This window comes from Rhinopithecus bieti, unplaced genomic scaffold, assembly GCF_001698545.2.
Source record: "Rhinopithecus bieti isolate Rb0 unplaced genomic scaffold, ASM169854v2 scaffold_24263, whole genome shotgun sequence".
NCBI classification, from domain to species: domain Eukaryota; kingdom Metazoa; phylum Chordata; class Mammalia; order Primates; family Cercopithecidae; genus Rhinopithecus; species Rhinopithecus bieti.
The window spans coordinates 1523983-1540964 of record NW_016811410.1 but is presented as its reverse complement, the minus strand read 5'-3'; the positions used below and the strand labels follow the sequence as shown (position 1 = coordinate 1540964).

Here is a 16982-nt window from a genome sequence, read left to right as displayed (position 1 = left end):
CGCGCCTGTGTGTGTGGAGAGTACGCCAGGTGTGTGTGCAGAGGACCGAGCCCGCGTGTGTGGAGAGTACGCCAGGTGTGTGTGCAGGGGACCGAGCCCGCGTGTGTGGAGAGTACGCCAGGTGTGTGTGCAGGGGACCGAGCCCGCGTGTGTGGAGAGCGCGGGTGTGTGTGCAGAGGACCGCGCCTGTGTGTGTGGAGAGTACACCCAGAGGGTGTGCAGAGGACCGTGCCCGCGTGTGTAGAGAGTACGCTAGTACGCTGGGTGCGTGTGCAGAGGACCACGCCCGCGTGTGTGGAGAGTGCTGATGTGTGTGGAGAGCGTGCTGGTGAGTGCTTAATAGGAGTCAGTCTTTGGAGATGAAAAGAAAATTTTTATTATTTCTAAAAATCGTTACTGTGAAATGACCAAAATAAGACCCAAAGTAAATACTCTGTTCATCAGTTTTAGTAAACTTGTTTCTTTCAAATTTCCAAGGGGAGATAGGAATTGGTAAAAACCGTACCAGCAACACTAGCAATGAAGAGGTGGCGGCTCTCGCGTCCTCACCGCCCGTGTAGGTTCGAGTCCCCATGACCCGTGGGATGCATGGCTCTGAGGACGGGCGGCTGTGGCTGCTCACACTCACTCGTCCTGGCTGTGGCACACACCCCATGCTCACCTGTCCTGCCGTTCACCATCCTCGGCCCGCACTCCTGCAGGCTGCAGCAGCCTCATCCACAGGCCCCACAGGGCAGACCCACGTCCCCAGGAAATGTGAACACCTGTCATTTCTCTACAGTAGAATCCTTTGTGATAAACCTATGATTTTTATTAAGGGACCCTTTGGAGCAGCTGCCAAAGCACCTAACTCATCTCCTGCTTTATGTTAAGAGTGTGTGTGTATGTGTGTGTGAGTGTGTGCATTTGTGTATATGTATGTGTGTTTATGTGAGTGTATGTGTCTGTGTATGTGTGTGTATGTGAGTGTGTATATGTGAGTGAGTGTGTGTGAGAGTATGTGAGTGTGTGTGTGTTGCTTTTCAGTGGTCAGCAGTGTTTTTTGCTGTTAGGTTGTTAGGTTGTTAGATGCTCCTTGGTCACAGACACCCTCTGAAAGGTGGGAAGGAGGAGCTGTCCAGGCTTTCCCCGCTTAGGGCCCCTCTGGGATGTGGACGTGTCCAGCAGATGCCTTGGCCCTGCGAAGGGAGGACGCAGGGCGTGGGGAGGCACACAGGACAGGGGCCAGCGGTTGGCAGGGATAGGAGAAGCCGGTGGCCTTGGGGTCCTAGAGGGATTTTTGCTGGAAAGTTCTGGCAGAAGAACTGGGAGGAGACCTGGAGGCCACCGTGGCCACAGCAGAAGGGACTGAGAAGATGGCAGGCTTTCCGTTTTGTAACACTTCTAAACCCAGATGAGGAACCCTGCGATTCTCGAAAGCAGGGGTGAAGGTGCAGACATCAGGGTGAACCTGGGGGGTCCCCGAAGGCAGGGCCTCTCACACCAGCTGGCGGAGGACCCCGTTTTTGTTTTTATTCCAATCAGACAAGGACTGAAACTTTAAAAATTAGAACAGAAATGGATCACTGGGAATGAGATCACACAGAGAAGGCACCCACCATCAATTCCGTTACCCCGGGCACCACCCTCAGGGAAGTGCAGGGATGGCGCCCCATGAAGGGCCTCATTCCCCACCACTGAGAGCAGGTCCAGGACCCGCTCACCCACGGGGCTCCAGGCCCCTCTCCCACCTGCCCCGCCAGCCTTGCCATAGAGCCCTCCTCACACCCAGGCCACCTCCTTGGCCTGCACCAGGGCGGCCAGGGACAGAGACGGGAGTGTGTTGCAGGGTGGGGCTGTGGCCCCCACCGTTGGGCAGCAGGAGGAGGAGGCAGGTGAAGGCAGCTGTGCCTGGGTCTGGTTTGAACTGACATGTTGCCTTTCGGTCACAAGCCGGTTGTTGTGGAGACCTTCTTTGGATACGATGAAGAGGCCTCCCTGGAATCCGATGGTTCCTCCATCTCTTACCAAACAGACAGGACGGACCAGACCCCGTGCACCCCGGATGATGACTTGGAGGAGGTAACGAGGGTCTCCTGCTGGGTCCTGGGCTTGGAGGAGGTAATGAGGGTCTCCTGCTGGGTCCTGGGCTTGGCTGGGTGTGGGCTGCCAGCTTTTCACAGGGAAGCCCTTGGCAGCCCTCACTGGCACTGACCCGCTGATACTGGCTTGGACATGGTGAGAAGCTCCGATGACGTGGCTCAGGGTGTGGGCTGAGGCCCGCTTCTTGCTCCCATGAAGGCCAAACCTTGCCTCCTCCTGCCACTGAGCCTCCGCCCCTTCTGTGCGGGGGTACGGCAAGCTCTCCCTTCCTGAGGGGCCTCCCCAGGAGGGTCTGAACCACTCTTCAGGGAGTTTGGTCCTAGTGCCAAAAGCACATTAGGGTGAGGAGGTGTTGAGCAGGAGTTTTCTTTCTGATAACGGCACAGGCGTTTCTGCCCACCAGCCCCTTCTTCCAGAAGGATGGCTACCCTCAGGTCCAGGCAGCCATTTCAGCACCAGGTCGGAAGCTAGGACTTGGCGTTGTGGGACGCAGGCCCTGTGGCCGTGGGACAAGGAGCGGGGTCCACAGCCAATGGCACAGCCAAGGATTGGGCCTCCCTTGGCAGACCCTGGAGGGTGGCCCAGTGGCCACAGACCTGTTGAGGGACCTAAGACGTTCTCGCACAGCCTCAGGTGCAGGGTGGGGCAGGGGAACTGGGCCAGGCCGAGGTTTCTGGGCTCAGTCACTCCTGGATATGGGCAACCCTTCCAGCCCCGGGGGCCCACTGGGACCCTTTGAAGGCCAGGCTCACCTGTCTTCTCCCTGGGGTGGCGGGGGGCACTGCAGCTAGCAGGGCGAGCCTGCAGGAGTGCGCCTGGGAGGAGACGTGCTGCCTGGGGTACTTTACCCCCTTCACAAAGCCCAGCTTTCTTCCCAGGATGCATTTCAGCAGAGCAGAGCATGTGCAGGCCTGGTTGGTAACGGAGGGTCTGCTGGGTCAGGGCAGCCTGGCTGGCAAGCGGGAGCCGCAGCTGACCCCTGGCCATGGCCACCAGCCCAGCAGTCTCACCCTGGCCTCGGCCGTGTAGCCGGCTCAGATCCCACTGCAGGGCTCGGTGCTCCCTCTCCAGGGAAAACCTTTCTCCAAACAGCACTGCGTCCCTAGGCAGCCGCCCCTCCCTGCACACTGGAGTGGGTCCCCTCCCTCACACTGCTAGAGAGACCCCCCATACACACACATCATTTGATGTCTGGGAAGAAGGGAAGCCCCGGGGCCCCGCCGTCGGAGGAGGTGCTGGCTGCTGACGCTGCGTCTCTGCGGGTGTGGCATCCGTGTCTCTCCAGGGCATGGCCAAAGAGGAGACGGAGCTGAGGTTCCGGCAGCTGACCATGGAGTACCAGGCCCTGCAGCGCGCCTACGCCTTGTTGCAGGAGCAGGTCGGAGGGACGCTGGATGCAGAGCGAGAAGTTAAGGTCTACATGACTTCCACCGCGCGCGTTCCGGGCCCCCTTGTGCCTTCCCGCTTGACCCCATGGCCCGGGCTGGGACACCTCTCTCGCCATCCCTCCTGGGCCTGAGCCCCTCCTCTCCTGTCTTTGCCTCCGGTCCTGATGGTGCCCATGGAGGCCAATCAAAACCAGGGATTGAGGAGTCCGGTGCTGGGAATTGGCCCAAGTGGGAGGGACTGGCCCAGAGCAGTGCCAGGCACAGGTGTGAGTGTCTTGGGGGAGATGGGATGGTGGTGGTGGCAGGGGCCCACAACGCCCAGGGTGGGTCTCCTTCCAGACTTCCTCTCCCGCTCTTGGCAGCATGGTGATGACCCATGGCAGCATCGAGCTCAGTGTTGAAACTTGCGGAGGTCATTCATGCTCACGCAGGCTGTACCTGCCCTGGCCCTGGACCCTCTCCCCCGGCCTCCCCATTGGGCAGGATCCCAGCGGCCCTGTCTCTCCACCTGCTTCCCTGGCTCACCTTAGCGTCGTCGTCCCCCAGGAAAGGCCCCAGTGTGGCTGGCGGGTGCCCTCTGCGGGCCGCGGGGGGTAGTGCAGGCACCAAGCGTTGTGGGGAGAGCGTGGGTCATAGGTCGGGGTCCTCTCGCCACCCCCCCCACTTCCTGAGGCTTGGAGGGGAAACCGCTGAAGGACCTGCACCTGGTACCCCTCACAGCGAGATGGGCTGCTTTCTGGGGGAGCTGAGGGGTTCTCCAGAGCGGGCAGCTGTGGGGTGTGGGGTTCCCGTCGGCCTCCCCCACCCCACAACCACCCTGCAGGGCCAAAGACGCCAGTGTCCAGCAATTCTGCAACTTAGGGTGGCTGAGCTGGGTGGGGAATGGACCTCTTGGGGCGAGGGGAGAGTGTGCACAGAGCACCCCCAGTGTGGTCCACACTAGTGCCCCCAGGGAGCCGCCGGCCTCACCCTCTGTCCACCTAGACCACCCTGGTGACATGGCTGGTTTCCCTCCTGCCTTCCTGGCACCTCACTGGGGATGTCTGTTGTGAAAATTGAGAGAGCACTCTGCCCCTCCGTGCCCCCCCTCCTGTCCTGAGTGGGGAGGCCTGACTCCCCCTCCTCAGGCTCGGAGAGATTTGTCTGTGTAACTGGGGACTTTAAATATCTCTGCTTTCACTTTGACTTAATTTTTGCATGACCCTTGGAGAAAGGAAAAAGTCAAAGCCTTGGTTCAGAGCATCATAAAGCACAGCAGCCCTGAGACAGCCCAGAGCCTCACAGGCCCAGCCTTTCTCCCTCACAGCAGGGGTGGGGCAGCAGCCGCATCCTCCTGGCCAAGCTCGCCAGGAGCTGGGGGAGCTGGAGGAAGCATCCTGCCTTCCCTTTTTCCTGTCAGGTGCCAGAGAAACATTTGCTCGGGGGCCACATGAAAACGCAGAACTCAGAAGCTTTGCTTAGAGAGTGAAAATGTCCAAATTGCATGTGAAAATGTTTTAATGTCATTTAGAATCAGAGGAAAATCTGATGCCAAGAGGGGCTGCATGGTTATTTTAAAAATTGGAAGATACAGAAAAGATTAATGAAGAAAGTAGACTAGCCGGCATCCCACAGTCTGATTCTGTATTATAATTGGAAATATCACTCCTCACTGTGGAAGTCGAGGAAGCCTCAGGATAAGGAAGCGGGTGGGAGAGGACAAGCGTCTGAAGACATGGATGTAGGCCCATCCCTGCCACGGTCCTGAGGCTGCGGGGGGCCCACAGCCCTCTGTGGGCTCCGTTTCCCTGTCTGGAAGCAGGGTTAGGACTCGCTAGAATTCCCTCTGCTGAGGGTTCTCCAACCCAAGGGCTCACACCCATGATTGTAACCCCTTAAGAGACGGAAGAGGCCAGGGTGATGGCAGGAGCCCAGGAGGGCCTGGGGGCAGGGAGCTGGGACCCAGCACTCCGGGGGCACCACAGGCCACGCCTTCACCCATCCCCCACCCCAGCTGATGGTTCCTCTGACCCTGTGCCTTGTCCCGAAATGCACCCCTCCCTTGGAAGCTATCCCCGGAGAGAGCAGGAGCCACCGTGGGGTGAAACGCCCCATGGTTCGGAGCCACCAGAGCAAACTGAATTAAGGGAGGTGGCTCAGACCTTGGCTAGAAGCCTTGGTGGCGCTCGGGAGGGACTTCAAACCAGGATGCTGACAGGGAAAGCACCAGGGCTTTTCCTGCAGACGTGGGGCGGGCTCTGGGAGTCAGTTAAGGAACACAAAATTCAGGAAGGCAGCGAGCCCTGGGCCGAGGCAGCTCCTGCACAGGCAGCCGCACCACCTGGGGCTTCCAGCAGGTCCATGTGGAGAGTCCTTCGAACAAAGCCCTCTGGCCGGCACCTGGCAGGGCTGAGCACACACTAGGCGTCAGTCATCCTCATCGGCTGTGTCATCCTGTAAACAAAGATTTCTCTTAACAAGTCCTCAAAATTAACCTGCAGAATTTCCCCTTGGAATCTAAGTGAGATCTCTTGCTTCAGATAAGGCTTAAAGTTCTCCCTCCAGGGCTGGGCATAGTGGCTCACTCCTGTAATCCCGGCACTTTGGGAGGCTGAGGCAGGCAGATTGCTTGAACTTGGGAGTTTGAGACCAGCCTGGGCAACACAGTGAAACCCCGTCTCTACAAAAAATACAAAAATTAGCGGGGTGTGGTGGTGCACGCCTATGGTCCCAGCTGCTCGGGAGGGCGAGGTGGGAGGATCACTTGCGCTCGCGAGGCAGAGGTTACAGGGAGGCAAGATTGTGCCACTGAGCTCCAGCCTGGATGACAGAGCCAGACCTTGTCTCAGAAAAACAAAACAACAACAACAACAAAAAACAGCTCTCCCTCTCTTAGAAAGCGTCTCTTCCAAAGGAAGGGAGAACAGTCACTTCTCAATGAACTGAACCAAAAGACAGACCCTTCTGACGTCTCGCGAGTATGTGTGCTGTCTGTCTGGCTTTTAGAGAAAATTTGATGTATCTTTCCTCCCGTCCTACAGACCCGTGAGCAGCTACAAGCCGAAGTGCAGAGGGCACAGGCACGGATCGAGGACCTGGAGAAGGCCCTGGCAGAGCAGGGGCAGGTGAGCCTGCAGCCACCTGTGCGGGCGTGGGGGGCACACGTGGGTGGGAAGTATTTGGCTGCACCTGAAGACAAGCTTCAGTGGTGCGATCATAACTTTCTACAGCCTCGACCTCGTGGGCTCAAGCCATCCTCCCACCTCAGCCTCCTGAGTAGCTGGGACCACAGGCATGTGCCACCACGCACGGCTAATTTTTGTATTTTTTGTAGAGACGGGGCTGTGCCACGTTGACCAGACTGGTCTCTGGTCTGCCACATCACGACTTAAACGTTAGTTATGAGTTCCTCTCTCAGTGTCTTTATTTCTTTCCATTCAATTTTCAAGGATATGAAGTGGATTGAAGAAAAGCAGGCGCTGTACCGGAGAAATCAAGAGCTTGTGGAAAAGGTGAGCCCCGAATCCCTGGAGACCCTGGCAGGACTTGCTCTATGCTCCTGGGGGCTGCAGTGGTCCCTGCAGGGCTGAAGGGTGGAGCAAGGGCTGAGGCTTCTGAATGGCTCTGCCACAGGCCCCTTCTGCTCTGCTCCCTCCTGCGGGACCCCGTCAGGACGGCCCGGAGAGAGGAGCTGGGGCCTGTTCTCCAGGGTCCAGGCAGGCCCCTGTCTGCAGCAGCATCTCCATTCGTGTCCTGTTGTGCTGATGGTTCTGTGGTTGGAGCATTGTGACAGATGGCTGGGTCAGGGAAGGCCCCTTCCAGCAACGCCTGTGGGGAAGCTGGAGGGTCCTCAGGGAAGAGCCCACGGACCAGCCTGTTTGAGCGAGTGCGTGTTTGAGACTTTGCCAGGGCGTCACCTGGCAGACCCAGGTCCAGGCTGTCTTGGCCCCGGATGACAAGAGGCTCCCAAAGTGATGCCCTGCCCCCACCCCCACCCTGGCCCGGGCTTTGTGGGCTGGAAGACTTTCTTTCTTTTTTTTTTTTTGAGACGGAGTCTCGCTCTGTTGCCCAGGCTGGAGTGCAGTGGCCGGATCTCAGCTCACGGCAAGCTCCGCCTCCCGGGTTCACGCCATTCTCCTGCCTCAGCTTCCCGAGTAGCTGGGACTACAGGCGCCAGCCACCTCGCCTGGCTAGTTTTTTGTATTTTTTAGTAGAGACGGGGTTTCACCGTGTTAGCCAGGATGGTCTCGATCTCCTGACCTCATGATCCGCCCGTCTCGGCCTCCCAAAGTGCTGGTATTACAGGCTTGAGCCACCGCGCCTGGCCTGGAAGACTTTCTCACATGAAAAACCGATCAGAACATGCAATGTGCGGCCAGGCTGCTCTCAGTGGCCTTAGCTTCTACCTGGGGTGCAGGGAAGGGAGTGTAGGTTTCTCTCAGGTCACCTCCCCGCCACATCAGGCCCACCTGGCTCAGCTGCTCCATGCACTGGGTTAAAGAGGGGGTCACAGCACCGAGGGCCCTAGACTTAGGTCTGGGCAATCCAGGGCCATCCTAAGAGGGGTGCACCCCGCAACTGTGGGAGCAGGTGATGTGGCCCGAGTCTGAGGCGGGACTGGCTATGGGTCCAGGGGCAGGAGGGCCAGCAGGGCTGTCATTACCACACACGGGTGAGGGGTGCTCTGTGTGACCCCTGCCCCACTTGTCCATGGGCAGGGACAGGTGTCCTGAGGAGGCAGCAATATCTCACACTGGCAGGTGCGGCCCTCTGGGGAGAAGCCAGGGTTGCCTGGCTGACGAGTCTGACGTGTGCCAGCAGGACAGAGCTTCAGACAAACGGACATCCAACGCAGCCCTTGCACTGCTGTCAGCCCATGGCCGGTCATGCCCTCTGGGGGTCCTGCTTTAGGCTTGGTTCACATCTTGAATGGCGAACGACACCCCCATGTTTCCTGTGGACACATGGGACATCTCTTAAATTAGAAGAGCTGTTTCCACAGGGCTCAGCACAATGCTGTGTGTGCCAAGTAAATGCTGGCATAGGCAGAGATTCACATGCACTTAAGGGCACACACTTAAACACCCACACACATAAATGCCTGCATGCACACTTGAACATGGGCACACACAGAAATGTTTGCATGCGCACTTGAACACATGCACACAGAAATGCTGGCACACACACGGAAATGCTTGTGCACATACACACATGCCCGTGTGCACACTTGGAGCCATGCTCTTCTCTGGCTACATGGGAGTGGCTCACGTTCCTGGCCCTGCAGGTGTTCCATGGCAGGCCCACTGTGCAGCGGCACACAGCTGGCCCTGCGGGAGGGTCCAGCTCCCACTGAGCTGGCTCACTCTGAGGATGCAATGCTCCTGAGTTTATCTTGGTCCCCTGAGCATCGGAGCTGCTCCCTCAGTCCCCCACACTCAGCTCCAGGGGATGGATGGACACAGCTGTCTGCCCCTGGTGGACCCTGCCCCCATGAGGCTGCTGAGGACACGTGCCATGGGCCATGTCATTTACCCTTTGGAAGGGATGGGGGACTCCTGCATCCGGTTTACTCCCAACTGGTTCTGTTTAAACAACCCCTTAATTAGCCAAGTGAATTCTGGTGGCCAGGTGACCACTCCTTCCATTGGGCACAGCCTGGGCTCCAAGGGGCACCAGGGAGGGGAGCCACTTGCGACATTTATCCTCCACGACCTCCCTTCTTCATCCTAGCTCAGAGCCCCACTAAGGCCCCCAGGCTCCTGGCTTGCGGTGCACAGCCCCTGTTGGAGACGTTTATCCTTACCCAGGCTCAGGGCCCCACTACGACCTCCAGGCTCCTGGCTTGTGGTATGCGGTGCTGCCTGCCCAGCCCCACCCACCACCGGATGGCTGGGCCATCTCACTAGGACAGACCCAAACATACCCAGGACTGTGAGGAGCTTCCAGGGCTGGGCACCCGGCCAGCCAACTGGCCTCCCCGACAGCCAGCAGCTGTCCAGTCAGCCGCTGTCCAGTCAACCGCTGTCCAGTCAGCCGCTGGCTAGTCATCCTGGAGTTGTCCTTCTAAGACCTCTGGTGAGAGAGAACCAGACCCCTCACCTCATGCATCTTTTATGTTACAGATCAAACAAATGGAGACGGAAGAGGCTCGGCTTAGACACGAGGTGCAGGATGCCAGAGACCAAAACGAGCTGCTGGAGTTCAGGATCCTGGAGCTTGAGGTAGCTGGGCCGATGGCCGGCACTGTGGCCTGTGGCCGTGTCAGGGATCCAGTCCTCAGCCTTCCTAACCCACATAAACCCCTGAACATGAACCCAAAAGGCTGGCTCAGGGAGGAAAGAGGCAAATGGCTGTAAATCGCCACCTCTTCACACCAGCCACCCAAAGCACGTGTCAATGGGGAACATGGGCTGTGGAGCTCAGTGTCATGCAGGGAAACAAGACAAAACACCACGGGTGACAGTGCAGCATCTGCTCCAGATCTGTGGGCCGCAGAGCCGGCACGTCCGTCCTCCATCTGCCCCCAAGGAGCCAGCATGTCTGTCCTCCATCCACCCCCGTGGCCCTGCTGCAGCGGGTGTGTGGTCGTGCCAAGGCCTCGGTGGCCAGCAGACGTTTGTTTCTTGCCCCTGAGTGAGGGCAGTGGGGGCCATACGGTGACTGGGAGCCCTTTGCCTGTGCTCTGCCATCCCTGGCCCTGTGTCCTCTGCCATGACCTGCACAGGAGGAGGGAGGAGGGGGATCCCACCAGGCAGCTCAGGCCGGGTGTGGGCAGCCACGTCCCTGTGATTGTTTCATGGTAAGAGCAGTCCACCTGTGGGGCTGGGAGGAAGTGGCCCACACAGGGGCCGCCCCTGCCGAGCACCACACACCCCCCAGAGGACTCCATCTCAGGCCAGCACCTGAAGCCTCGGAGTCCAGCTGGAGCCACCTCTTAGAGCCCTCCCGTCCACCGCCGGAGGACAGGGCAGCTGTGCAGTCACTCCATGTGTGGATGACCTCGGCCACATGGGCTTGCCTGTGGGGACAGTGGCAGCACAGCTGGCCTGTGTCCTCCAGAGGCTTTTCTGGTCAGACCTGCACAGAATGCGACCTGCAGCCCCTCCCCGATCCTCCCCATAGCCCCTGGGATTCACCGAGGGATGTGCCGTGGGCTCAGGGTGGGGACTGCCCAGGCCATGTGACCGGGGTGTGATGAACTCTGCCCCGCCCATCTGGGGGTCGGCGAATACACAGGGGCGCGGTCCTCGTGGGCTGGTCCAGGTCCAGTGCAAGTTCTGCCACCATGGCTGCTGCTGCGGTTTGGTTTTCATAAATGCTGTGTTGATCCTTGGTTCCATGGTCTTGGCCCATGTTCCTCAGGCCCCAGCACAGCCCTCTTGGAGGGAAGGGATGGGAAGGAAGCGGCTCACCCTTCTGCCCCTCTGTCCTAGGAGAGGGAGAGGAAGTCACCCGCCATCAACTTCCACCACACGCCCTTCGTGGATGGGAAGAGCCCCCTCCAGGTGTACTGCGAGGCCGAAGGCGTGACTGTGAGCCCCGCCCCGCCCCTTCTGCCCCGCCCCATGCCCTGGGCCGCCCTGCCTCGCCCTCTCTGCCCACCTGTGGCCGCTCACCCCTGCCTGTCCTCTGTGCCTTAGGACATTGTGGTCGCGGAGCTGATGAAGAAGCTGGACATCCTGGGCGATAACGCCGTAAGTGTATGTCGCTCTCCTGGCTTGTGCATGCCCCTCACACCCACAACCCCCAGCCCAGCCCTGCCCCTCTGGGGTCCAGGAGTCCTGCCAGCCTCCCACAGCCCTGCCATGGGCCACACTGCCTGAGACCCTTCCCGCAGCCCAGAGCCAGCTCAGAATCGGAGGCTTCCTCACACTGCTCCAGGGCCCACTGGGACCTCTGCTGTGCACACCTGGTTCTTCCAGCTGACAGCACTTCCCATCACATTGTCCAGCTTCTGGGGTCTCTCTCAGCCCTTCCATACTTGCCGTGAGGATGGGGGGGCTGTTGCTCTTAGACAAGCCAAGACCCTTAGGGATTCCACTTCCTTGGCTTGGGGGACTCTATAGATAACCCCTAAATTTCCTTGGGGCAGAGTTCCAATTTCTATAGCAACTCCTTGAAAGAATGTTAATTACTGAGTGGGCAAAGTAAATGCACCCCTTCATCCCACTTTTCATTCGTCCATCACTAATCCTGTGCTCTCCATCCATTTATTCCCCATCAATGCATCATCTACCTAGCCCTTCATTCAAGCTCTGTCTTATATCTATCCATCCATCTATCCTGTGCAATCCATCCATCCATCCCCCATAATCCATCTATCCATCCTCCATCCTTCATCTATCCTTCACCCATCATCCTTAATCCATGAATTTATCTATCATCCACAATCTGTCCATCCATCCTCTATCCATCCATCATCACTAATCCATCCATTCTCCATCCTCCATCTGTCCTCTATCCACCATCCTCCATCCGTTCCTTCTCCGTCTACCATCTACTCATTAACCTTTCACCCATCCATCCATCTCCCATTCATCCTCCATAATCCATCCTTCATAATCTGTCTATTCATTCTCCATCCATCCTTCCTTCATCCTTTATCCTCCATTCATTCATCCATTCTCCAGAATCCATCTATCAATCCATCCACCCTCCATAATTTATCCATGCATCCTCCATCCACCATTCATCCATCCATCCTCCATAAGCTATTTATCCATCTTTCCATCCTTCATCCTTTATCCTTCCATCCATCCACAGCCCCTCCCTCCCTCCATCCATCCATCCATCCATCCATCATCCTACCTTCATTATCTACTCCCTCCATCCAGGGTACTGCATCAGAGGACTCCCTTCTCCCTTTGCCTGCCCAGCCCCTGGGGAGCAGTGAGGCACGAGGCAGGGGTGCTTTCAGCAGGGAGGCTCTGGGTATGGGTCGGCTTCTTTCAGACCTGGGGGCTCCATTGTGGTCACAGGTGGCCAAAGAGTCACAGCAGGGTGGCCGTGGACCTGACATGCTCTGGGGTCCATGAGGGGTATCAGCCCCCTCATGAGGTCTTGGGAACTGTATTGGGCAACTCTCTGATTCATAGTTGGAGAAGCTGAGTCCCCAGAGGTACTGCCCAGGGTCACAGAGCTGATGTAGTGGCAGAGTTGGGGACATCCAGCCCCGCCCAGGCCTATTTCAGGGTTCCTGCCCAGCCCCATAGCTGTCCACCAAGAGTGCCACTGAGTGTGACGGCCCTGCAGTCATCATGCAGCATCTGAGGCCATCATCACAGAGCCCAGGGATGGAGGTGGTTGGGGACTGGAGGGCTCATGGTCAGTCTTAAGCTCAGGGGACCTGTGGAGATGCTGGGGAGCTCCTGACAGCAGGCTGACTGCATCCCTTCAAGCCTGTCTGTGCAGTCAGTGTTGAGCAAGCTTCACATGCACCTTGTGGCTTAACCACATCAGGTAGATTCCCTCCATCACCCTGAAGCCAACTGCTCAGCCTCCTCAACTTAAAGTGTTGGGAGAAGTCTGTGGCCTGCCTAGCCCTGCCATGGGAGAAGGGAGCAGGGCAGGAGAGATGAGGGCACCCAGCCCCAGCCGTGCAGGATGAGGTTCTTGCCTGAGTCAGGAGTGCAGCTGGCCCCCACCATGGACTACAGACTGAGCCTGACTCCCCTCTGTGGGAGACCTGTGAGGACTTTGGGGGTGGGGGAGATCCGTGAGGACTTTGGGGATGGGGGACAGCAAGAGTTGCCTGCCATTAGGGAGCTTGCACTCTAGGGAGAGAATGGCATGGACAGGGCTTTTGGAGTAAGCTGGCATGAATCAGAGAGGCTCTGGGGAGAGGAGCAAGGGCCTCCCTTCCCTGCAGGGACCGGGCACCCAGCCCCAGCTGACCCATGAGCTGGAGCGAGGAAGCCCTGGTCTGGATGCAGGCTGCAGTGGAGTCTGAGAGTGTGAGGTGCCCACATCCAAAGCCGTAATCACCCTACCCAGAAGGGCCACCCAGGGTCCCCTCAGGTGGGGAGGAAGCATGAATAAAACATGCGTAAAAAGACAAAACCTTCCAGGGATTCAGCCATTTCACAGCCATGAACGTGTGGTCTCTCCTCCACTGTTCCAAGTGGTGTTTTCATAACCACAGGTGCATATGCAGAGGCTGGCTTTAGACACAGAAGGGGACAGAAGCTGGGCGGAGCAGCAGCTGCTGCTGGGGATATCGTGGCAACCTGCCTGCATTGAGCAGTGGATATGCATCTGCCTCAGCTGGTTACCTAGACCTGGTGGTTACCAGCAGAGGGAGGATGAGAGAAAACAAAATCGACAGCACCTGGAGGGAACAAGCTTGAGAATCAAGGGTGTCAGAGATGCTGGGTGGGAGATGTCAGTCAAAGCGCTTTTTAGCTGTGACTCGGCACCCAGGCGTCCCCAGTCAGCCTCCCCATGCATCCGTCACTCACCCTCACCCCCAAAGGCACTGCTTCTGACCGCACCTGTGTTCTGCTTTTGGGTGCAGAACCTGACCAATGAGGAGCAGGTGGTTGTCATACAAGCCAGGACAGTCCTGACCTTGGCCGAAAAGGTAAGAGCAGCTGTGTGGACACTTGGGAGAGGGCCGGGCTCCTGGGGTCTCCTGCCCTGCTCAGCTCAGAGAAGGTGATCTTCTTGGGAGGAGGGCCTGCAGGACCAGGTTTGGGGGGTCCACTAAACACTGTCTGCCCTGGGAGATCTGGCATACTCAGGTCAGACAGCACCCACTGTGCATGTTTGCAAAGGACAGATTCAGCTCCACTGTGCTCTGACACCAACCCTGTCTGGGTTTCCTCCCAAAGGCAGGAAGGTGTGGTGAGTGTGCAGGCAGCATTCTCTGTTCAACTTATTCTGACCCCCTTCTGGAGCCACCCAGCCCACCACCTGCTCCTAGTCCCACCACTGGCCCTGACCTGCCTGGTGGGCTGGGCCTCCCACAGCAAGGAGAAGGGGTGCTCCTGGCACATAGGGGTTTGGAGAAACAGGCCACCCCTCCCTGCCTGTGGTGGCAGAGCTCTGCAGATATGTCTCTCCCACAGTGCCCCAAGCCAGTGTCTCCTCTCTCCTGGAGGTGGTGTCAGGGGCAGGCTTCCTGGACACCTGAAGGGTGGGAGGGGCAGGGCCATGATTCCAGCGCAGCCCCAACTCCCTGGAGAGGGCTGAGCTCTCCCCTCCCTAAGGAGAAGAGGAAGGAAGACCCAGGCTGCCCTGGCTTCTCTCCCAGCTGTCTCCACAAGCTGGGGTGGGGGACTCTAGGGGTCATTGTCCTGCTTGTTCTGTTTGTGCCCAGTGGCTCCAGCAGATTGAGGAGACAGAGGCGGCACTGCAGCGGAAGATGGTGGATCTGGAGAGTGAGAAGGTTGGTGGCACCTTCCCTGAGGTTCTGCGGCTCGGTGCTGCAGGTGGGACATCCGAGACAGAGGCATGGTCCTCCTGTGTTTCAGGAGCTGTTCAGTAAGCAGAAGGGCTACCTGGATGAGGAGCTGGACTACCGGAAACAGGCCTTGGACCAGGCCCACAAGGTGAGAGGCACAAGGCTGCTGGAACCCTGGGGAGGGGCATTGGGGTGAAAACAGCCACGTGGCTCAGGTGCCCAGCAGTGCCTCAGGTGCCTATGCGAATCAGGTTACAGGGCCCCTAACAGCCCCTAATGACACCTGCACAGCAGGCCCTGGCTCTCCAGAGCTGTCTGATAGGGTCTTCACTTGGAGCTTCATAAACAGAGTAGGATTAGTTGAGGGGGCCTAAACCCACATTGTGCCATGAGAACGTTCAGCAGTCTTTGTGCAGGTCACTCGGGCTCAGAAACACACCCTGATTCCTAAAGGCTATCCAGGCATTGGTGTGGGCTGGTGTCTACCTCCCACCCCTCCCCTGAGAAACCGGTGGCTGTTCTGGGACAACAGCCTGCTCACTAGTGGAAGGCGTGGTCTTGTTTTATTTCATCTGCTGTGGCTGGGAGGAGCATAGGACATTTCTAGGTTGAAAACTAGGCTTCAGAACTGGGTTCCCCTGCTGGGAGCTACTTCCCCCGTGACTGCACAAGCAATCATCTGTCCCTGCTGGACTCCTATCACGTGACAGAAGGTACGACCGGGAGGATATTCAGGTCGTGTTGTGGAAAGACAAGTATCACCACCAAGAGGTTCACCTTGGGACCCAGCCCAGCAGGCAGGATCTTGACTGTCATGCCTGTGAGGAGACCTGCTTGGCTACTCAAAGCAAGGGAAGGTGGGCTGGGATGAAAATACTCATTCCTGGGGCCAAGTCAGCCTGGGAACTCTCAGAGTGATGGTGATGATGATGGTGATGATAATGGTGGTGGTGATGATTTTGCTGGCAGTGATAATGGTGATGGTGGTAGTGGTGGTGGTGGTGATAGTGGTGGTGATGATGATCTTGATGATGGTGGTGGTAGTGGTGATGGTGATAATGGTGATGATGGTAGTGATGATCATGATGATGGTAGTGGTAGTGGTGATGGTGATGATGGTGATTATGATGGTGATAATGGTTATCATGATGCTGGTGGTAGTGATGATGGTGATCTTGATGGTGATGATGGTGATCATGATGGTGATAATGGTTATGGTGATGGCGGTGGTAGTGATGGTGATAATGGTGATGATAGTGGTGATGATCATGATAATGTGGTAGTTGGGTGATGGTGATGATCGGTGGTTGATCATGGCGATGATCATGATGTTGTAGTGGTGATGGGTGAAATGGTGATTGATGATGGTGATAATAGTTACAGTGGGATGGTGATGATGGTGATGATGGTGTGATGATGGTGGTGATGGATGTGGTGATGACATGATGAATGGTATGGTGATGGTGATGATGGTGATTATAATGTGATAAATGGTTATCATGATGCTGGTGGTAATGATGATGACGTGATTATGATGCTCATCATGGGTTATTGTGATTGGCAGTGGTGGAGATGGGTGATTGATGGTGGTGATGTGAGGCATGTATGATCGTGATGATGTGGTAGTGGTCATGATGTGATGGTGATGACTCATTGGCGATGATCATGATGATGCTGCTATAGTGATGATGGTGATAAACGTGATGCATGCTGGTAGTGATGATGGTGATCATGTGATGTGATAATAGTTATATGGTGATGATGATCGGCAAGTGATCATGATGACGGTGGTGGTAGTAGTGGTAATGGTGATGATTAGGTGATGACTGCTGGTGTGATGATGATATCATGGATGATGGTGGTGTTAGTGGTGTTAGTGATGGTGGTGATATGATGGTGATGATCATGACAGTAGTGGTAGTGGTGGTGATGATGGCGATCATGATGGTGATGATGGTGATTGATGATGGCGATCATCATGGTGACAATGGTGATTGATGATGATGGTGATGGTGGTGGTGATGATGAGGATGATAATGATAGTATTATAATGAGAGCCTACTCAAGAGGCTTTCCCATGTGGCAGGCACTGATCTGGCCAGCCAGGCACAGAAGCTGATGACCTGCCCAAG

General features: G+C 57.1%; 1 protein-coding gene across 1 annotated transcript in view; it reads left to right on the top strand.

Moving 5' to 3' along the window:
* Positions 1-16982, top strand: part of JAKMIP3 (Janus kinase and microtubule interacting protein 3) — a 114464-nt gene that overhangs the window by 65896 nt on the left and 31586 nt on the right. Inside the window, 10 exon segments of the mRNA XM_017893862.1 lie at positions 1933-2061; positions 3368-3496; positions 6491-6574; positions 6899-6961; positions 9572-9670; positions 10883-10981; positions 11090-11149; positions 13963-14028; positions 14767-14835; positions 14921-14998. Coding sequence (XP_017749351.1) covers positions 1933-2061; positions 3368-3496; positions 6491-6574; positions 6899-6961; positions 9572-9670; positions 10883-10981; positions 11090-11149; positions 13963-14028; positions 14767-14835; positions 14921-14998 — 876 coding nt within the window.